Consider the following 22,751-nt stretch of genomic DNA (forward strand, 5'->3'; position numbering starts at 1 on the left):
CATCCACACAGAATTCCTTATGCCTCTTTATTCCCGGGTTTTGTCAGCACTTGATAACACCAGACTGGAGGACGAGAGGCCTGAGAATATCCCTTCCGCAGGTCCCACAGCAGCAACCAGGGTCTGAAAGGTCTCCTGCCCCTGCCCATGGAGCAGATGCTGGGGTGACTGGGGATGGTGCAGGGGGCTGGGAGCGGGGCCAGGCCTGCTGGGCCACCCACTCCCCCTGCCCAGGGGGTCACTGGGCCAGAGAGGGGCAGGGAGCAGGGCCGGCTCAGCGCTCCTGAGTCCTGGGGGCTGGCCCTCCTGCTGGACCCTGGCGGGGACCCTGGCTGCCTCTGAATCGCCCACCCCCATTCACCCCATCCAGCCTTCTACATCTGTTCCCCCACCCCCACCCAATCCTCCCCAAATATATACAAATGTACAGAGGGCTCCACCCCTGCTGGGTGTGCACCTTCCTCCACCGCCCTCCTTTCTTCCCATCCCCTCCACAGGGGCCCAAGGTCTCCTCTCCAGCCTTGCTGGGCACCAGCCGGGGGTTGGGGGGATGCAGACAAGAAGGACCCTTGTGCAAAGCGGCGGGCCCCAGGGCCAGAACTGAGCGTCCCCCCCGCCCCGCCGCCCAGTAAGCACCACCTCCTCCCCCGCCACCTCAGCTTTGGGCAGCCCCTAGGCCTTCCATCCCAGGAGAAGATGTTGGGGGTCGGAGGAGGGGTCCCAGACCCCTGGGTCCTTTCAGACACAGCACCGTCCTAGCAAGCGAAGTCTTCGAAGAGGCCTCCTGTGGGCCCGTGGGGGTGGTGGTGGTTGGGGAGCAGGCTGCCGGCCCCCCTGCCCTCAGCACGGCCTCGGCTAGGGCAGGGACTCTGCAGAGTGGAGAGCAGGAGGAGGGAGAATTCTTAGGCACCCCTGAGCTTCCCACAACCAGCCTTTCCCTTTCCCCTGGGACAGAGGCGCCACGTCCACAACTAGCTCAGAAATATGGGGGTATCCGGTCCCAGGGAGAGGGTGCTGGCTGCAGACTGCAGGGTTCATCCTCACCTGCTCCTTCAGCTCCTGCAGCCCCAACGTGGAGATGCCCCCAGCCGTGGTCCGCAGGGGGGTCTTGGGACGACGCCACACCCGCTTCAGTCGATCCCAGGACACCTTCGGGAACGGCAGTGGGCTCAGGTAATTGGGAAAAGAAGGGAGGGTCTTTCCAAGCCCACTGAGGACTGGCCACCTACTAGAGTCCCCACATCCTCCTGCTCTTTTTCTGGCTCTGCAGAGCCCTCAGGCCTCGGTAAGGGGCTGGCCTTCCCGCCAGTCAGGGGAACTTGGCAAAGAACCCTGAGCTTGACCTCCAGCCGTCTAGCTCAGCCCAGGCAGCCTGCAGTGCACACGCCCTGCTTTTCCCACAGACCTTCCCCCACTGCCCGGCCAACGAGCCCCAGGCCTCCCATCTCTTGCCTCATAGATGTAGTCAAGGATCTCCAGCAGCGTGAGGATGCTAGCACCAATGAATAGGCCCATCTGTCCCCCGAGGTCTCCTGGGGACCCAGAGAACAGGGTGAGAAGGAGCAGGCTGGGCGGCCCCCCATGGAAGCTGGGGGCAGGCGCCCTCTCTCACCCAGCAGGGCCGACAGGCCGTAGGCTGCTTGCTGCTCCATGGCTTCTGAGGTCAGGGCTTCAAAAAACACGTCCAGGACCAGGAAGTTCTCCCTGCAGAGGCAGGAAGCAGGGTACCCGTGTGGGATCCCCCTGAGGAGGCAGCAGGTGCGGGCGTCCCAGTTCCAGCAGCTATGAAGCTGCTAACTGGCCCTCAGACCCCCCAAGGCTCTGAGGGGAGGCAGCCCTGGCAGATATTTCAGCCTCAAGTTCAGCAGGGAGCCTGGGAGAGCAAGTACAACCAAGGGAGTCTCTCTGCCGCCTCTAGAGCAGCACGTGCCACTCTCTTTGCCTCACTCCTATGCCTCTTTAGAACCTTCAGTAGCTCCCTATTGCGCAGCAGTTCACTCCAGACTTCCTCTTCCAGACTCTCAAGGCTGCCCATGATCTGCTCCACTGTCCCCTCTTATCCAAACTGCTTACTTCTCTGCTTCCCACGGCTGCTCAGGCTGGTCTCTGCACCATCTAACAGGTCCCTAACTGGGATGCCTCCCCTCTCTCCACCTTGCATGGACCCAACCCTGGCGTCCTCAGAGGCCCAAATCCTCCCCCCCCCCATTAATCTTCCCTGGTGCCTGAGAAAAATGCTATACCCTCAGGTGTACACCCACAGGTTCATTCCCAAATGGTGTCGTGGATTCTGTGTTGTAATCGTGCCTGTCCCCACAGGATCAAGACTGAGCCCGTTGAACGCGGGGTGCTCACTGCTCAGCACCTGTGTATGGGCTGCAGGGTCTGCCTCTGGCTGCGCACACTTGCACTTGCATTTGCTTGTTCCTCTCCGTCCCATCCTTGCTCCCCACCCTCACCACCAGTTCCCTCCACAGGCATTTAAGGGCACCCAGGTTGCTGGGGGGAGAAAGACGCATCTAAAGTAACAGGGTACAGGCAGTGACGGGGTGCTGTGGGAGCTCAGAAGAAAGGTCTTTGGGCCAGGAAGGGCTTCCCTGGAGGTGGAAGCACAGGACGTGCTTAAGGGATGGGCAGGGGTCAGTAAGAAGAAAAGGAGCGTGAAAGGTGATTCTGCCCGAAATCTCATCCTAAACAACAGGGCAGCCCTCTCCAGCCTCCACCGCGCGCCAGGCCTCCCGAGGGCGGGCTCCACTTCCCGCGCATGCGCGCACACACACTTGCACGCGCATACCGTATGTAGGTCTCGTTGCGGTTGTACTTCCTCGCCAGGTACCGGGCTGAGCCCCTGTTGGGGATCCTGACCATGGAGATTTCTTTCCCGTAGCGGGTCAGGTTGCAGGGGGTAGGGCAGAAGCACGGGCCCTCGGAGCCCCCACCCAGGGAGTCTGCAACACAGAGGCACCAACTGCAATGGGGGGAGGGCCAGTCCAGAGGCCCACTGGCTGCAGGGAGGAGGCACAGGGGTCGCCCTGAGGCAGGCGTGTCCACACCGATGGCCTTTACTGGCCAGCCCTGCCACTGCCTGGAGGACTGGCTGGGGCCCCTTCCTGGACCAGCTTCAGGCACCCAAGAAAGCCGGTGTAGGTAGAACCCCCAGCACCCACCATCCTCCAGGCTTATCCCTTTGCCCACCCCCTCCATCCTCCTGGGATAAGGAGGCCCTCAAGGCTCAAAAGGAGGGCAGAGCCCATCTACCTGAGCTAGTCAGTCACATGGGGCCTCGGACACACAGGAGGCATGGATGGATGGATGGATGGATGGATGGATGGATGGATGGATGGATGGATGGATGGGTGAGTGGATGATGGGTGGATGGATGGATGGATGGGTGGATGGATGGATGGATGGGTGGATAGATGGATGGATGGGTGGATGGATAGATGGGTGGGTGAGTGGATGGATGGATGGATGGGTGGGTGGATAGGTGGATGGGTGGATGGAAGGAAGAAAAGCTGGACAGACAGTCTGAACACATTTGTGCTGGGTTGTCTGGTTGCCCCTTCAGATCCACTCTCCACTTTCCTCCACCTTGCTCAGTGCTCCAGGATGCTGATCTCTGCTAAATGTCCAGTCTCAGCCCCCTCGTCCTCAGGTTTTGGCTTAGGTTGGGCAGCAGGAGGCCCTGACAGGGTGTGAGGGGGAGGGAGGCCAGGGTATTTCCTCCCTGGCCCCTCCACTGCCAGAGACTGTGTCCCTCCCCTCTCACTGCCACCGCTCTTGTCTGTTGGTCCCCAGCAACGCTCCTGCCTTTGCCCCTTCAGACCTGGGCCCGTAGGCTTTGCCAGTCCTGCGGAATCTCACGTTCCCTTGTGGCTCCGCTCTTCCTGTTTGTGTGTGTGTCTGTTCCTTCATTAAATGCTCTTGCCACCCTTTTGATGCAGTCGGTGTGAGGGACAGAGAAGGGCTGGGATTATGATTCTCCTGCCCAGAATCGCAAACTCCATCCCCACTGCCCCGGCCCGTCAGGATTACTGCTACGGGCCCTGGCCGCTCCCACCTGTCCGTCACATCTCAGCGGATGGCATCTCGCCCTGCCTTAGGCCTTGGTTGGCTCCCCAGAGCCTCTGCTGCTCTCCTCCCTCCCCTCTTCTCTGCCTTCCAACCACGCTGACCTTTGAGTGTCCCAGACACTCCACTCTCTCTCTGGCCACAAGATCTTTAGCAGATGCTGTTCCACTGCCTAGAACATGTCTCCCTTTTCACCTGGCTGATGCCCAGACCCCGCGGGTCTCAGCAAATGTGTCACTTCCTCCAGGAATCCCCCTACCTTCCCAGGTTTGGGCTGCGTGGCCTCCCTGGGGCCTTGCCGCACCCCTGAGCTACTCCTATTCAGGCACTTGGGCCACTGGACTGGGTTTCTGGCCACAGCCTGCAGGGGCAGGGTCCTTGGCCCTGCTTTCAGCACCTAGCACAGGCTGTAATCCTCTGTGGAATGAATGAATGAATGACTGACTGACTGAATGAATGAATGAATGAATGAATGGCAAATCAAGTGAGAATGAGGATGGAAGCTCCCTCGTCCCTGCCATACCCACAGATAGCCAGCAATGTGTTCTCCCTGCCACCAGAGAGAAGTGACTTTGCACCCCAAGAGCGGGCAAGCTCATTTGCTGAAGGACAAGAAGCGCAGTCCTTCACTCCCAGTCCTGGCTTCTCTGCCCCCCACTCTGCTGCCTCTACTTCCCCAAGTGCCTCTACTGCCAAGGCCCGGGTCCTCAGAGCCCCTGGGCTATGGGATAAGGCTCAGCCCCCAGGATGAACCCTCCAGGGGAAAAAGGGGTGAGAGGAGCCAGGGCAGTGAGGAAACAGGTGGACAGAGCGATGAAGAGAAGGGCGATGGGGAGACAGGGCAGGGAGCAGGCAGCACGGACCCAGTGTGTGGTCTGCACACTCAATGTAGATGTTTGGCGGGCAGATGGTCTCATTGCCTGAAAGAAGAGAAGATTATTCACTGTGGCCCGTCCTGGCTCTCCAGCCACACACCCATATCTGGGCACACACACACATGCATGCACCCACATGCACGCAAATGTGCATGTTTGCACATAGACATACACAGATGAGCTTATACTCACTCGGGCAGGTAAGCAGGAAAGCATAAGCACACGCAAACACATGCACATTTGCATGCATGTGTTCAAACACATATACACGACACCTGCTCATGCACAAGCACAGATGTACACAAGCACACCTAGACATAAATGCATATTAACACGCATATAAACATAGACTTGTGTGTATTCCCATATGCCTGTGGGAAAGCATGCAAAAACTCCCGAAAACATTTCCACACCCGCTCACAGGGTATAGACATGCACACATGCTAGTACACATGTAGGTGCCCCTGCACACAAGCAGCGCTCTCCCCTGGAGGTTCTGGAGCCACGGAGGGCTGGCTGGGGGTGGGGGTTGCCCACCTGGCATGTGCACCATCCGGCAGTGGCAGCGCTGAAGCACGGCTTCCTTTTCACAGCGCAGCCGGCAGGCAGACACGCTGTAGGCCGAGTAGCCTTGAACCTCAGGCTCCCAGAGCTCACTCTCCGCCCGGCAGTTGCCCCAGGGCTGGGGCAGGTAGGTCAGCTGCAGAGGCCGGGCAAGACACGGTCATGTCCAAGAGTCCACATGGCCCTCCGGTGCCCACCGTCCCAGCAAAGCCCATGGGTGGGCTGGCAGCTGCGTGCTTCTGGAGGGTGGGTCTGGTCAGCATCCACTCTGAGCCCAAAGGCCCGGCCCTATGCCAGCCCGGGGTTCAGTGGGAAGTGCTCACCCGCTGCTCCTGGCAGGACACAAAGGTCTGGAAGCCCGGGGACACGCCGAAGCCCAGCTGGTGGATGTAGGGCGGCTCCTCCTGGCTGTGTATCTGGACCCGGATGCCGGCCTCGAATGACGTCTCATCTGCACAGGGGACAGGGGGCCTGTGGAAACCCAACGAGCCAGAGGCCCAGGGCCTGAGCCCCCAGGCTGGCCCCCGTTCTTGCCCGCCTGCATACTTGTCTCCCTCCAGATGGGCAGGTACTCCTCCTGCTGGATGTCCAGCATGATCTCCAGGCCACTGCCCATGCCCCCTGCTCGGCTGGGCAGAGGGCTCTGCGGATCTGCGTTGAAGGTGTAACACTTCCCATAGCGAGTGTAGACCTGGGTTGTGTGAGAGAGAGGAGCGGGTAGATGAGGGGAGGGGCTAAGACCACCCCAGGTTGCCCATCCCACCTGGACACCCCATTCCACATCCCAGCCTCTCCCCTGAGCTCCAGCTTTTCTACCCACATCCAACCTAACATATCAGTAAGAGACCTCTTGATATCCCCCCAATCCTGTCCCCCCATCAGTTTCCTCTGAGTCAAGGGCCCACTGTCTACCTAGTTTCTCAAGCCAGAATCCTTGAAATCTCCCTTTCCCTCACCCCCATAGCCAGTCCAGCAGCTAGTTCCAGGCAATTCGACTTCTGACTTATGTCGAGAATCCTTCCACTTTCTCTCCATCTCCAGGCCCCCATTTTACCATCATCTGCCACCTGAACCATGGCGGTGGCCCCCCACCTGGCCTCCCACTCTTACTGCTCCCCCCAGCCCATTCACACACAGTAGCCAGAGAGGCTTTCTAAACTAGGCTTAGAGCCAATCAAGAAACCCGCCTGCTTAAAACCCAACGACAGCTTCCCATTTTCTTGAGAGTAAATTCAAACTCCTTCACACCCACTAGGACAGCTAGAATTTAAAAAGCAGGTAATAACAAGTGTCAGAGAGTATGTGGAGAAATCAGAACTCCCATACACTGCTGGAGGAATGTAAATAAGGTATGACTGCTTTGGAAAACAGTCTGGCAGGTGCTAAAAATGTGAAATATAGTTACCATACCTAGGGATATACCCAAGAAAAATGAAAGCACATGCCTCCACAAAAACGCGCACATTCATTTTCATGGCAGCATTATTCATAATTGCCAAAAGGGGAAACTACCCAAATGGCCATCAACAGATGGGTGGATAAGCAAAACGCGTTCTGTCCATACGATGGACTGTTTATTCAGCCATAAGAAGGAACCAAGTGCTGATTCATGCTACAACTTGGATGAACCTTGGAAGCATCAAGCTGGGGTGAAAGAAGCCAGTGACAAAAGTCCACATGTTATATGATTCCATTCATACGAAAGTCCAGGAGAGGGAAATCTAAAGAGACAGAAAATGGATTTGGAGCTGATTAGAGTTCAGGAGGATTGGGGGGATAAGGAGGTGATGGCTAAAGGGTACAGGGCTTCCTTTTGAGGGGACGAAAATGTTCTAAAATTGACCATGGTGATGGCTGTCTATAACCATGAATATACTAAAAACCAGTGGAGTGTAGTTTGTACATTTTGTGAATTATATCTCAATAAAGCTGTTTTAAAAAAAGGCAGCCTCATCCCCCGGCCTGAAAGTCTCCCCATGACGTGGCCCTTGCCTACCTCCCCCCTCCCCTTCAGATCTCTGTGACAAATTCAAACACGAGGAGCTCCGCTCCTCCTCGGGGCCTTTGATCAAGCTCATCTCTCTCCTGGAACATCCCCCAGCCCCCGCAGGGCTAGATGCTCATCTTTCCAGCCTCAGCACAACGTCACTTCTTCAGACACTTGATGCACACCCACATGCTCACAGTGTCACCTTCCACCCATCACCAGGCTCGTCGGTTTGCTCAAAATCCTTCTCGAGACCTGAGATTATCCTGTGCATTCATTTGTCTCCTTATTCATTGTCCATCTTCCTCCATTAGCGTGTACGCTGCACTGGGCCCCCCAGCACCTTGCCCAGTGCCTGACACAAGGGACACTAATAAGCAGTTATTGCTGCCTGGACGAAGCCCGCCCTGCTCCCTTGTCCTTTTACAGAGTTCTCCTCCATGGACACCAGATGGCGCTGGCACCCCAGAGATGGAAGCTGCGGCTCCGGGCTGGGAATTTGGCTTGGGGTGGGGTGGAAGTTGAGGGAGAAGCGAACCAGCCTCACCCTACAGAGACAAGCCCCCAGGTCAAACCCATCAGCAGTAGCACCTTCCCTGGGGGCCAGGGGTCAGGTACTCAGTCACTCACTCTCACTCCCCCTCCCCTCTCCTCGAGAACATTTTCACACCAGCAAAAGCTGAGAGAAATGGCCTGCGAGCGGTGTTGAAGGGAAGAGATGCTAAATGCCTGCTTTAGAGAGGGAGTGTAGAAGGGAGAAAGGCTGGGTTGAGGGCAGTGAAGGTAAGGAGTTCTGAGAAGAACTGGCTGGAGGGAGCCTGTTGGGGGCAGGGTGAAGCCCCCTCACCCCCCTGGGTCAAATGCCCTGCTGCAATGCTCCAGGGAACGGCAGCACAACCCTCCCCTCTTCCACAGCTCCCCTACCACCCAGTTACCCTGCCTCCGGTTCCTAAAACAAAAACACATGCCCAGCAAGCCCCGCGGAGTTCACAAAATACATATGGCAACATTTCCTGCTTGCCCCATTTCATCCTCTCGTCTGGTACCAGGCAGGTATGATTAATATCCTGAAGAAATCACAGCTCAGGGAGGTAAAGTGACTTGCCTAAGGTCACATTGCTGGTAAGTAGGAGAGTTGGAACTCATCTAGATGCGAAGCTTGAGCTGTCCCCGCAACCCAGGACTGGCAACGGGCCCCTCCAGCCAACCCTACTCCAAGACCTCAGCATCATCAGGCAGAAATAAGTCAGGAGAGGGTTCCCTTCTTTTCTCCCATCCATCCTGCCCTTCCACTCCGCTCTGCTGCACCTTCCTCCCTCCTCCATAGCTGCTGCCTCTTGAGTCCTCACTACCCCTCCCTGTCTCCCCCTGGACCTTCGCCAGATGCTGGCTTGCAATCCCTGGCCCCATCTGAATCACCCCTGCCCTGGGGCCTCGCCCCCTTGCGGCCTGGCTGGAGAGGAGCATGCACTGGTCACCCCTCCACCTCGGCCATAGCAACGCCTGCAGCTGGTGAGGCCGTGTCCATCCGTGGGGTGGGAGGGGGCAGGCTGGGTGCCTGGCATCCAAGTAAGTCCCTAACACCACCCTAGGAGGTGGATATTATCGCTCCACTCTACAGATAAAGACACTGAGGCTCTGACAGTTACGTGGTGTGCCAGGATCAGAGCTTCTCAAACTCCTGTGTGCACAGGAGTCACCCGGGGATGTTGTTAAAGTGCAGGTTCTGCTGCAGCTGGTGTGTGTGTGCGCATGTGTGTGTGCATGTGTGGTGGGGGAGGTCTACATTTCTAACAACCTGCTGGGCTGTGGACTTCATTTCGAGTAGAAAGCCCCTAGATGGAGAGCAAAAGCCCAGCAAGAAAGCTGGCTCTGACACGTCAGGACCCTGAGGTGGGCTGAGCACAGATTCCTGGGTCTTCTGGGGTGTGGGAGAGGCAGATGGTGGGATACATAGGCATTTGCCAAAAATCTCCATGTGCCCACCCTCTTCACACTCCAGACCAAGAAGATGCTGGAATCACCTCTTGCTGGCGTAGCCTCTTTGGAGTGTAGACTACAGCTGAGAAGCTAAACAAGGCACTGGGCCACATGGGGACCCAGATGGTGAGCAGCTCACTCGTACCCCCTAAGTGTTCAGCGACCCAGCTCAGCTCCACCCATTGTACCATGAACTCTCTGAGGCCAGGAACCCCATTTTACCATCTTGCCATCCCCAGAGCCCAGCACAATTTGCAAAAAGCAGGATGAGGTAGGGAAAAGAATGCAAACAAACCCTGTCCAACATTCCTGCTTTGTACCAGACCCTGTGCTAGGTGCTGTCCATCTATTTTCTTCTTTGAGCTTCCCTAGAAACCCACGAGATGTAAGCATGATTGCTTCCACTTAACGATGGGATAACTGAAGCTCAGAGAGAGGAAGTGACTTGCCAAAGGACACACAGCTAGTAAATGACAGCCGAGATTCAAGGAGAACTGAGCCCTATGCCAAAATTCCAAGATCTGTCCAAATCGGTGCTTATGAAATGCCTGGTGAGTGTCAGCAGATGAACGGCTCGGGCCATCCCCTAACCCTGGGTGGGGCTGGGGCAGCCTCCCCACCTGACACCTCCAACATTCACACAGACACCTGCAGCACCTGCAGAAGGCACCCCTGCCCTCCTGGTGGTCGGTGGTTGTGGATAGTGAGGATGACAAAGGCCGAGGGAAGGAGGTGAGGCCTGAGGGGACTCTGCAGGGAGTGGAGACCAGACAGGCAGGGCCAGGCCACCTGCACAGCCCGGGTCAGGCCCGAGCGCTGGGCAGACCACAGCGTTGCCCCGGAGACGGCCCCTGGGCCAGGCAGGCAGCACCGGGTGGGGCGCCGGCTTCTAAGTGGCAGAACTCTGGTGGCGGCACAGCCCACAGCCTCTGCCATGGAGACGGCACGGCTGCCCAGCCACCAGGTCCCACTGGCTGCCCACTGCTCCCTCCCCACGGACTGGCGGGAGGGTGGACGGGCAGGACTCGAGAGTCGGGCTGCTCCATGGAAAGGGGCTGGTCCAGGTCTCAGGGTCACCCACCAACAGCCTCGGGGGGCTGCCTCCCAGCGCAGACCCCCGCCTCCTCCCGGGGTTGGACCAGCCCTCTTCTGGGCCCTCCCTTGCTCTGGCCTTTGTTCCCAGGTCCACCCTCCTGGCCCCAGCCTAAGCGCCTGGCCTCGCAGAGTCCTTTGGGTCGCGGCTGGGCAGCTTCCTGACACCAATACGTCAATGCTACAGGCAGCCCCCAGCTCCCCTCCACTGCCTTCCTCTGGGCGACCCTCTGCCTACCCCTCTCTGACCACCTTCCCAGCTGCCCCTTTCTGCGATGGCCGGGACTCCAGCCTGGGTCTGTCTTCCCAGACTCTGCTACCTGGTTTCTGGAGGTTTCTCAAGTCCCGCTCTACCCCACTGCCCTGTCTGTCCCCTGGCATCTGACTGATCATCCCTCTGGTCTCTGTCTGTCTGTCCCTTGGCCTCTTGTCTGTCTGTCCCTTGGCCCCTGTCTCTCCCATTGGCTTGGCTGCCCCCGAGCCTTTCTGTCTCTCTTCCCTTTGCTTTGTTCTCTGTCCATCCGTCCATCTGGGTGTTGTGCAGCCTCTGTTCATTGCCTCCAGAGTGCCCTCCTGCCCCCACCACCCTTCCTGGCTGCCTGAGATAGTGATCAGGGGTTGGGAGAGGTCTGCCCCGAGCTTGCTGTTCAGAACTGGTGACAGCTCCCATTTCGCAGGGAAGCTCTCTCTGACTGGCTTGCTGGCTTTCTCCCAAGCCCCTCCCCACTCGCTCATCCTCCCAGCAGTGCTGGAGCCCACAGGGGGTTTAACCAGCAATTAGCAGGACCAGGGCGCAGAGCCTTTGGGGGAGCAGGGCCAGGCCTCCAAGAGATAAGAAGCAGGCAGGAGCGGCCCAGGCTGGACTAATCCCAGAGCTAATCTGCGGCCTGGGCTTTATCTCAGGCGCCTTCTGGGCATCCTGGTCCTGCCAAGACCCTGGCCCTTCCCCCCGTCCCACCTTTCCATGGCAACCCCATCTCCCCAAATTCTAACAGCTTGCCCTCATGCTTCTCACCCAGGTCCCCTGGAATGAACTCCCTTTAATCCTGTCGTGCCTTGGGGTCCAGGGTGGGCCAGTGGAAGGAGGTGCACCTTCATCTGCATTGGACTGTGAAGAGCACCCTTGGGGCTGGACAGCTCCCCGGCTTTACTCAGGGGTGGTCCCAGGTCCAGGTTCAAAGCCACCTCCTTCTCTACCCTTCGCAGGGCCAGAGGAAAAACCCTGGAATGTCTGCGCTGCAGAACATCAAGCTCACTCAGCTCAATCTCTCATTGTACAAAAGCCTAGAGAGGGCAAGGTACACATCCAAGGTCATGCAGAGAACTGGGGCAAATTCAGAGCTAGGATCCAGCCCCCACCCCACCGACCCCAGGTGGGCTCCACTAAATGCAGTCACTCCTCTCTGGAAGCCAGCAGACACTGTCCCAGCTCCAGCTCCACCATGCCCACGTGACCTTGGTTAGCGAAGTGATTTATTAACATCGCTGGGTCTCAGTTTCCTCATCTGCCAAGTGGGGATAGTACTTCTTGCCCAACTTATTTCACAGGGTGGTCATAAGTCTCAAAAAAGACAATGTATGCAAAAGGTCTTTGCACAGTGGAGGTCTCCCTATTTGTCATAGTCCAAAGAGAGGAGCAAGCTGGGACAGAGGTTGACCTTGATGCGGTCAACATCAGGATACATACAAGCACCATACCCTGGGGAAAGGAGCACATCTTCTGGGCCTGACAGCACAGGGTTCAAATCCTGGCTCTGGGGCAGAATCTATGATAAGATGGATGGGGTGGTTTGGCAATGGACTGGGGGTGATGTTGGTGCAGCAGCGTGGGTGGGGTGGACGGTGCAGGAGTGGGAGTGGGAGCAGGGTTGGGGGGTTGGGCTGTCCGTGGAGCTGGGAGGAGGGCTGGAGGAAGGAACGGGTGAACTCTGGGGAGGCTGAGGACTATGGTTGAGAACACAAGTGGGAGTGTTCTTCAGGCAGCTGTGGCAGGAGAGGGTCAGTGGTGCAGGGTGTTGGAGGTTAGGGGATGGGTGGGGAAGAGTGCATCTGTATGGAATACACATGCGTTCACGTCGTCAGGAGGGTGTTATCTCGGTGGGTGGATACCCACACCATAACCAACAAAATAAGAAACTTCCCTCCTGAGGAGTCCAGGTGCATTCTCCGATAGAGTGGCAAGAATCTCTAGAGTACATAGGCAGTGCCTAAGAAAGGAAAGCAGACCAATAAATAATTAATTAATTAATTAATTAAAAAATCCTGGCTCTGCCACTAACCCTGACAAATGACTTTGGGGATGGGATTTAACCTCTCTGAGCCTCGGTTGGCTCATCTGTAAAAGGGGAAGAGTAATCCCTCCCTCCTAAGGTGAGTAGTAAGGACTAGAGATAAATTCGGAGTGGTGCCTCGCAGCTGCTCAAGAAAGGGGTGAGCCAGTTTGGGGAATGGCGCTTCCTGCCAGGACGGTGCCGCCATTTTGATGTTGGATCACCTCTGGGCCCACCCGCACAGAGCCTTGTGCACCATGGCATGTCTCTGGGGGAGACTGCTTCTTCAGGACAGAGTCTGGCAGAATGGAACCCCATGGCTCCGAACCAAGGCTGTCCTTCCCAGAAGCAGCTCAGAGGGTCCCAGGCCTGCAGCCCTAACTGGTTGTGTCCTGCCCCTGCCCTTATTGCTTACGGGGTTTGGGTTCTGAGCCTTCCATTTCCATCTGCAGAGTGGGAATAATAATATGCACCCTTCAGAGGTGTCAGGAACATAAATAATAGCAACAGCTAACATTTACTTAGTGCTTCCTTTGTGCCAGCAGGACCTAGGCACTTTATACCTAAATTAACTCATGAATCCTCACACAAGCCCTAGACTGTAAGTCCTCAGATCATCTCCACTTTACAGACAAAATAACGGAGGTCCAGTAAGGGTCATGCAAGGTGGCAGAGCAGGGGACCAGGCAGCCTGGTGCCAGAGGCTGTAGTCGTAGCCGCTGCACAAGACACACCTGGCCCGGCACCCACAAATAGGAGAGCCTCAAGAAATGGTTGTGTTCACACGACACCTCCTTGTCCAATGCTGTTCTTTGAGTACGTATGAAGTGTCAGGCACTGTGCTTGGTGCTGGGGAGGCGTCAGAGAACAAAACAGACCCAGCTGCTGTCCTCAGGGAGTTTGCTGTCTGGCAGCAGGGGCATTCATTCATGCCAACAGTGCCTGCCCTCTACCCAGCCTGCTCCATAGATGGGTACCAGGCGTGATCTGTGCCATGATGAAGGGAACGCAGCGTCCTCTGACTGTGGCCCAGGGCTGCCATTTGGATTGGAGGGTCAGGGAAAGCTGCTCTAAGCAAGCAGACTCCCCAACCCTGCAAGGGGATCAGGGCGTGCTACAGCCAAGACGAGGGAGGCGAGGGAGGCGAGCTCCCTCCCAACATCGATCTGCATAGGGAGGCCCCACTCCCCTACACAGCCCCCCAGCCCCCACCCCCAGAGCCACCCACTTGCTTTTCAAGGGGACTACCCCGTCAAGGTGGAAGTGCTTGCAGGCCTAGAAGGGAATGGTGGTGCTTGTTACAAGGTAAGTATGTGGCAGAGAAGTAGGAGAGGGGCCTAGGCTGTGTGACTGGAGCTGAGGCCGGAGCTAGGAGCCGGCTTGGAGCTATCCAAGAGGAGGATGGTGGTTCCAGGAGGGAGAAGTCTGCAGGCGTGGCGACTCGAGCAAACGGCCAAACCTGTTCCCAGGCAGGGACTGCTTAGGCCTTAAACCCTAGGAAGTCAGGCTTCCAGGCGCGAGTATTGTAAATTTGTAACAAGTCCCTCCCTGGCATTCCCGCCCCTCGATGCAAAGTTGTTAAGAGTTTTGCTTACACAGTGGAGCGCCCACCCACGGCAGAGCGGGAGTTCAGAAGACAAGGCTGAGAAGGCGGTGGTGGGATGGCGGGTGGGTGGGTGCCCGCCGGGAATCCCGGCGCCGCCCACTAGGGCCCCCCATCGTGCTCACACGCACACGCGCCCCGGCAGCCCCGGCCAGCCCGCCCGCACCCAGAGGGCTGCACCCAGCGGCTCGCGCTCCCGCCGCCTCGCGCCTCCCTCCCGCGGGGCAGGCATCCATCACGGGCGCGCCGAGCGCCCGCCCTCCCGTCTCCTGCGGGCTCCTCCGCTCTTCTCCCCGGGTTTGCCTCATTTGCATTCCCCCGGCTCCCGGCTCCTCGGCAAAGTGACCTCCGCACACAGCAGCGCCAGAGGCTTCCACCGCGGAGCGAGACACCGCCTCCCGCCGCGGCCGCGGAGGGGGCGAGGGGCGCGGGAGCCGGACAGCCGGGCGGGGGTCCCGAGGAGAGAGGTCCAGAGCGGGCCTGGGGAGCAGCCGGAGAGGCCCGGGTGCCAAGGGACTGGGATTTGAACCCGCGACCTCAGAGCTTCCGCAGGGTGGAGTGAGGCGTGGCGGTCGGCACGAGGCCGGGGCCGCACCCCAGACACGGGTTCCCTGCTTGGAGCCCGGAGTCCCCCAGCTCCCCGTTTCTCTCCCCCGCATCCCCACTGGGAGGGGGCCAGCTGTAGCAGCGGGCGGTCGCCCGGGGGTCCCCAGCCCTCCGCGCTGCCCGGGCCGGCCGAGCAGCCTCCCTCCCCGCCCCCGCCCCGTTGGTATTTACACCTTTCACACATTTGTAAGCTATTATCCTGTCCACGCTTAGTCACCGCCGAGCCAAGCGCCTCGGATTTAGCTCCTTTAATCTTTCCTCCTAAATCAATCCTCCATTTCCCCTTAATCATCCCGTGGCTCCTCTCTGAACTCTCACTGCCGCCTCGGCTGCCGCAGCCTCTGCCCAGCTCTCTGGAACTGCTCTCTCTCCAACCCAAAATGGGTGTCCCCCGGGCATGAAGATTTGGGGGGGCGGGTTGGATTTCCGGCGCTGCCGGCCTCCAGCCTGGGACCAAGGCAGGAAGTGCAGGCATCAGCCCCCTCTTTGCTGGAAAACCCGCAGCCCTCTGCCCGGTGCTTTCCGGCCCCCCCCCCCCCCCCCCAGGGTCTCTGTCCTCCCGCCTTCCCACCCCCCATTCTTCTGGAATGGTCACACTGGTTCTGAATAGCCTAAACCTCCACCATGATTTGCCAAAAACCCAGGCAGGTCTCCCGGCCCCAGACCTGGGGCCCAGGGGTCCGTGGTCACCCTGCTCTCTCAAGGCTGCCCCCAGGAGGTGGGATGGGCGTGGGGGGTCTGGAAGGGCAAGGGAAACACTTACTGACAACTCCCCAGCCAGAGGCTGCCCTCTCATCCTCTCCCCCAGGGCAGCTGTCCATCTCTCCTGGGCCACCCCCACCCCACCCCGCATTCATGCGCCCACCCCTCTCGGTAGGACCCCACTGACCCGGGCGCCTTAACCACAGTACCCTAGTGCTTCCGAGGACGCGCCTGCCTCCCGGCCCCCCATTCCTGGCTCCTTCTGCCCCCCAGCCTGGGCCTGGCAGATGCCAGGAGAAGGAGCAGACTCCTCCCAAGAAGCTGAAAGGAAGGGGTGGGGGTCCAGGAGGGGAGACAGGACGGGAGGGGCACTTGGGGGCCATTTCTTCAAATGCTAATCAGCATCTTCCGGCAGTGCCACGAGAAGCTGAGCTGATAATGAGCCCAGCTCGGGGCTGATTCCTGATTAATGAAGAGGCCACAGGGCGGCTGAGTGGGGCCCTCCTGGCCCTCCCCACTGCCCTTGCAGACCAGCTCCCTGTGACCCCAAGAGCCTGGGCCCAGATCCCCCCTCACCAGCACCACTGCTGTGCAGGGAGCAGCCCGACTGAGAGCGCCCCCTCCAGGAGGGCAGGAGGGCAGGCGGCTGGGGTGGGGCGGGCCGAGGGAAGGGCGTGTGCGCTCAACTCCCGCCTCCACGCAGCGCTCTGGGCTGGAGTTGGAGGCAGCCCTCAAAGTATTTTTTAAATTAGGAAGTTTTATTAAAATAATCGCCATCTGGGGCTTCTCTGGACAAACAGGAAGACCAGCCAACCCTGGGCCTCCCACCCCATACGGCCCCCTTCTAGGGTGAGTGAGCCCCAGTTCTCCAAAGACCCCATCCTTCTCTGCTCTACATCTCACTGACTGGACCTGCCCGGCTCCTGACGGAGGCGCAGCCCTGGACTAGACGTTGAGCTTAATGTCCTCAAGGTCCACACCTCAGAAGGTGGGAGCCATGGGGCACAGGGGACTGTGCAGGGTGGGGGATCTGGTAGAGAAGAGGCGTGGACCAGCCTCCGTGGTGAGCCCCTCCCTCCCAGAGAGAGCTAAGGGGGCAAGGGGCAGCCCTAGGACCCTCTGCCCCAGTGGCAAACGAATGGAATTGGGATGGACCTTGGAGCAGCGACTCCCACAAGAAAAGGGGGCAGGGCCTGTCAATACCTGCCTGCCCTCCACCAAGGAAGTGAAAGAGCCTTAGAGGGAAGCTTGGCTAGAAGAAGGGGGATGGCCAAGGAACCCCGAATTGGAGGCTGGGGGTGCCCAGAGTGACAGAGAGCTGGTGCGCTGCTCCCCTTGTCTCAGAGCTGTCCTGGATGGGGGCTGGGGTGGGCCTGGAAGAGGAGGGAGGGGGGCTGGGAGGGGGACTGCCCAGCTGGAAGAGGCCGGGTCTAATTGTGCCTGATTAGTAGAGAGGAAGAGAACAGGGCGAGTGATTAATAGTCACGGCAGTCACCAGCCTGTGGGGAAAGAGGGTCGGGAGGGGGAGGGAAGCGGGAGAGCGGAGAGGGGATGGAGACAGCGAGGTGCCCACGGGTCCTGGGCCCCCTGCCCCTCTAGGGGCTGCCTCAGCCCCTGAGCACCCCACAGGGAGGGTCCTGCCCCTGCCTCCTTGTCCCTCCTCTACCTTCCCCATACCTCAATTTCTCAGCCAGTGAAATGGAAAAGACCAAGGTCGCGTCCTCACCTGGGAAGAAGAGTGTCTCCGCTCATGTAGTGTTTCCAGACACCCCAACTTCCCCCTCCATCCTCCCAGACACAGACCCTATCCTCAGCTCCACCCGGGACCTTGGCACTGCCCATCACAGCCCGAGACCCTTTGGTCTCAGCTGTAATTTCTCACCCTGCCCGAACCTCTTTCCTAGGACTGTCGAAACCTCTGCTGTCCCATAGGGCAGCCACTAGCCACAGGTGGCTCTTTACATTAAAAATTCAGTTGCTCGGTCACACTAATCACATTTCACATGCTCAACAGCCACACACGCCTCGCCACCACCATTTTGGATGGCGCAGCTCCAGAGCATTTCCGTCGCCGCAGAATGTTCTAGTGACTAGCAGTGATCTAGAGCACGTGTGCGCCCTCCTGCACATATGCACACGTGCACGTGTCTTCAAAAGGGCCGGGCAGAGGAGACTGTAGGCCTGAGGGTCAACAGGGCGAACACTAGTGACACTGGTGATGGAAAGTAGCTGAGGATGCCAGCGCCTGGGTTGGAAAACGGGAGCTGGTGCTGAGAAGAGTTGGGTTCAAGGTATCTGGGAGCAGGAACAGTGTAATTTTTTTATAACAGCTAACACTTATAGAGGGCCTACTGTATGCCAGGCAGGATGTTAAGGCATTTGCCACCATCTTCTCTTTTCATCTTCACACCAGCCCTCATTGGCTGGGTCCTACCGTCCTATTTAATGGATACGGAAGCTGATGCTCACAGAAGCTTTTTGACTTTCCCAAGGCCACCCAGCCCAAAGGATAGAGCCAAGGTTGGAATCCAGATGTTCTGGCTCCAGAGCCACTGCCCCCAGACCCTGCTGCACAGTCTCCAGCTGAGAGGAGAGGCTGGATGTAGAGCCCCCCTTGCATTTTACAGATAAGAGACTAAGCCCGGGGAGAAAGGGAACTTTTGCCTTCTAGTAAGTGGCAGGTTGAAAGCAAGCAGCAGTAGTAGGAAAGTCTAGATGGGGTTCGGCGCATTGGGGAGGGGGTGCAGGTGGAGGTGGGAATCGGGGAGAAAGGTGAGGGAAAGCACGTGTGCGGGGGGCATAGGTGTGAGCAGGTCAGTACTAGAGTAGGAGTAGGGGAAAGGGAAGAGAGGAGGTGAGGAAACGCTGCAGGGAAGGGAGCAAGGGGTGGAGAGGGAGGCAGCACCCCCACACTCAGGAGCCTCTCCTCTCCATCTCCCCTCTTCCCTCCACTGCTCTCCAAATCTCACCCAGCCTGCCTCATCCCTTAAGCCACCCAGGCCTCTGCAGCCCAGAGTGGCCGCTTTCTCTGAACTCAGGCTCTTACTATCATGCACATCGTTGGACAATAAATCCTGGCGCCCTATAACACGGCTTGGCCCTACGACGTTGCTTGCTCGGCCGGTTAACTCTTGCACGCTTGGCGGAGCTTTTGAGTTTCCTTGATCCTGCTCCACCCTGAGACTGGAGGCCGCCTGAGGACAGGGCCTGGGGACCCGGGCTTTCCTTTCTTGGTTCTCTCCCCAGCACATAGCAGGGTGCCTGGCACATAGTAGGCCCTCCGGACTACATGCTGACTGATTGACTGACTGATGGGGAGCCAATAAGGGGCTATTAGGGTGCGTGGGGGGTGAGAGCGATTGCGGTGGTAGCAGAAGCAAGAGCAGCAGCTTAGGGGACTGGGGGAGGGCACATTACCCAGAGTAAAAATAGGCTGGAAAATGTGACATTTATTAACTTGGATTCCGGAGGAAAGGTCACAGCAGAGTGGGGAGTGGGAGGGAGGAAACTGGGAAAGCAACAGAAAACACAGAGCAGCCCCTTACCCAAAGCCTGTGGTGCCTGAGCAACAAACACACTGCCCACGTGCTGGCAGTTTCTCACGCCTGGTCCGTGGACCCATGTCCCCACTGCAGACCCTAGGACCCCATCAAGGACCCCGCCCCCCCATCTATTAAGGACCTCCTGTCCTCATCAGACACCTTGTGTCTTCATCTCCTCACGCCTTCTCCAACCTCACCCCCAGCACACACCCCATCTTCCTCATCTCTGTGGAACGTGGGCCCCGCAGCTAGCCCACCCATTCCACACCCCGAGGCGTGTGCTGTGGGTGTCAGCTCCAAGGAGAGTTACCCTCCATGGATAGGGTAGGGGGTGTGGGCAGGAGGGTAAGAGGGCTAGGCTGGACCAGGGACAGGTGGGAGAGCAGGGCCCCCAAAAGGGAATTCCTGTTCCCCAATCTCGTTCTGCCACTCTTCACCCACTCATCGTCCTTCCGCAGCCCCAGGGTCAAGACCCACAAACTCCTACCCTCCTTGACTCTCCAGCTCCCAGGGTTCCCAACAGCCCATGGGAAATCTACCCTCACCCTCCCAGCCAGGATTCAGAGGGACTCACCAGCTTCAGTCAATCCCTGTTTCCATATCCTCCAGGTACCTCTTGCTTTCCCACTGGCCAGGCAGGTAGCCCCCGCTTCCCACCTTCCTTGCTTTCCTTCTTTGCCCTTGTCCTCCATCTCTTCCCTCCTTCCCTCCCCCTGAAGCTTCATCACCCTTCCCCTTCCCTGCCCGCCCTTTCCCTTTTCTCTGCCCAGGGCCTGAGACACAAAGTCCCAGGCAGGGACACAAAGACCCCATTGATTTCCGCCCCATCAGCACCTGCTGAGACGGGGCTGCCCCACCCCCACCCCCAGGGTGAGGATGCAGGCAGAGGAGCCCCACGGATCCCAGAGGCCATATTCACACCCCCCACGTCCCTGGGGACTCTCAGCTCCCCTGGGGAACGGTGATCTTTTTCCTAGGAGACAAGACAACCGGCCAGCACCCACTGACTCTTCCCCTAGCCCAATCCTTTCCTTCATTTCTACCCAACTCCCCCCACCCAATGGCAGGGGGCCCAGAGGCTAAAGGCCCGATGGGGTCTCCAGGAACCTGGTGGGAGCATGTTTCCTGGTGGTACCGAGGCAGCCAGGGAGCAAGAACCTGGGGAGGGGGGGCGGGTCTGGACAGGAAGGAGGGGAAGCCCCCATCTCTGGAGGCTTGGCCCGGGGTGGGCACCAGTTCCTCCCCACGTATTTGCATATGCACTGGGCAATGGGGACAAGGGTGCAAATGCACACATACACAATGGTGGGGGGCGACCTGGGATGGGAACAGGCTCTCAAGCATTCTGAATAATAGATGCCCTGCGACTGCAGGTGAATGGGTCTCCCACAGATGGACAGCCAGCACACAAGACACACACCCCTGAGCGAGGGACCTCTCCCCTTCACAGTGGGGAGGGGTACAGTCCAGAGCTGCCCAGGCCAACCCTGATCTTCCCATCCCGGGGCAGAGCATGTGTGCTGATGCACACACACGTGTGAGAGATGGCGCCAGCCGTCCCCGCCTGGGGATGGGGTGTCATGGAGGGGGGGGCATCCACAGCGCGACCCTTGCCTTGGCAGTTGAGGAAGAGCTGGGCTGTGAGCCTGGAGGCGAGCAGCTCTCCGGGTGTGTGGCATGTGGGTGTGCAGATGTGCACGTGAGTGTAGTGGCAGGGAACGCTGAGCGTGTGTGAAAGAGGGAGTGTGCAAGAAGCGGTGTCCCCAGGAAGTCAGCGTGTGCGCGTGTGCATGTGCGTGCTGGGCAGCGGTGAGGGTGAGTTACGCATGTAAGAGTGAATGAGTGATTCTCAGTGTGAGCGGCGGAGACCGGCAAGGGAGCAGCCAGCACAGGAGACAGAGGGAGGGCCTGGGAAGCGGGAGACGCTGGAGGGACAGCGTGAAAGAGGGATGTGTGAGGGAGCCCCTGAAAGGGGTGTGTGTGAGAGACACAGAGACAGAAGAGACAGTGGCACCGGGTGTACGCGAGGAGCTGTTCTGTCCAGCCTGCCGGGCGGGCCAGCTCCCGGAGAGGCGGCCGTAGGTCCTTCCCTAGCTGGAGCCCCCCACACCCAAGCACCCCTTCCCCATCACCTTCTGCTTTCTAGAGAGAGGGATCCGGTAGCCAGAGGAGAAAAAGGGAGCAAGGGGAGAGGTGGGGGCCGGCCGGTCTGTCCTGGGGATGGCGCCTCCCTTTCCTTTCCTGCAAGCTGCCCTGCACCAGGACCCCCGGCCCCCGGGCCTGGGCACTGCACCACCGGCAGCGGGACGGAGGAGAGGAGCAGCAGCAGTGCAGGGTAAGCCCCTAGGAGCGCCCCCGGCTCCACGGCTGGGGAGCCAGAGGGAAACACCAGCCCCAGGGAGGGGAGACACGAGGCTAGCCCCTGGTGGCGGAAGGCAGGGAAGCCCTGTCGAGGATGCCCCCCGCACCAGCACCCCCACCCTCCCCACCGGTCTCTGGCCACCCCAGGCCAGGCCGGCCGTCTGGCAGGACTCACCACGGAGAAGTTGCTGGCGGAGCAGTGATGCCCACTGAAGTTGCAGCTCTTGAGCATGTCGGCAAGCTGGTGGCCGGTGCGGTTGAGGATGTCCACCATGTCGGGCTCCGGGTAGCGCAGGCCAGCGGCTCGGTGCCCGTCCCGGTCCTTGGGGGGCAGCCCTGTCAGATTGGCCAGGTGGAAGATGTCGGCGTCGCTGAGCGCCGAGTGCCGGAAGCGGTTGATGTTGCAGAGGGTGACGGCCGGGAAGCCTGCGACGGGAGCGGGGGCAGCGGGGTCCACTGCCACCAGGTGAGGCCGGGTGAGGTAGCCCCGGGCCAGGCCGGCCGCCTGGTACAGGAAGGCGGCCAGCGAGGTGAGCAGGGCCAGCGCCCAGAGGGTTCTGCGCGGTCCCCGGGGGCCTGGGCCACAGGCCCGGCCCAGCCCGTGCAGGGTGCTGGTGCTGGCAAAGGTGGCCAGGTCCCGGGGCGCCGCTGCCCCCCGCGCGGCCCCCAGCAGACTCTGCTCATCCCCTGCCTCCTTCTCCTTGGGTTTCGCATCCTCCTCAGCAAATTTGATTTTGCACACAATTTCGATCGGCATCTGTCCCCGGCTGCTGGGACTGGCCGGCGCCTCCCTGCCCCTGTCCCTCCCTGGCCAGCAGCCCCGGTGCCCTCCGGAGTGGTGGCGGTGGCAGCCGCTGCTCTTCTAAACTCAGGGCAAGCAGGAGGAGGATGGGGACAGGGTGGGGGCCCGAGGTGGGGGAGTCACTCCCACTCCCAGCAGCTCCGCAGCCCTGGTGCTGCCTCTGCCGCTGCTGTCTCTGCTGCCGCTTGTCTCTCTCCTCGATCGTCTCCTTGTGGCTTCCCTTATCAGCACCAGCACAGCTGTCAGCCCCTGCGTGTGTCCCTGCGAGCGAGAGTGAGCGAGGGAGCGAGCGCTGC

At 59.2% G+C, this 22,751-nt stretch overlaps 1 protein-coding gene across 1 annotated transcript; it reads right to left on the minus strand.

Moving 5' to 3' along the window:
• Nucleotides 1-13: 13 nt before the first annotated feature.
• On the minus strand, nt 14-22,654 carry ASIC4 (acid sensing ion channel subunit family member 4). The gene is made up of 10 exons (XM_012520020.3): nt 21,829-22,654; nt 6,057-6,201; nt 5,834-5,961; nt 5,484-5,646; nt 4,935-4,991; nt 2,795-2,948; nt 1,613-1,704; nt 1,453-1,532; nt 1,045-1,149; nt 14-869 (listed from the first exon to the last, which is right to left on the minus strand). The coding sequence occupies exons 1-10, from the start codon at nt 22,408-22,410 to the stop codon at nt 756-758; spliced, it is 1,620 nt and encodes a 539-aa protein (XP_012375474.2). The 5' UTR covers nt 22,411-22,654; the 3' UTR covers nt 14-755.
• Between the last annotated feature and the right edge of the window lie 97 nt (nt 22,655-22,751).

This window comes from Dasypus novemcinctus, chromosome 7, assembly GCF_030445035.2.
Source record: "Dasypus novemcinctus isolate mDasNov1 chromosome 7, mDasNov1.1.hap2, whole genome shotgun sequence".
Lineage (NCBI taxonomy): Eukaryota > Metazoa > Chordata > Mammalia > Cingulata > Dasypodidae > Dasypus > Dasypus novemcinctus.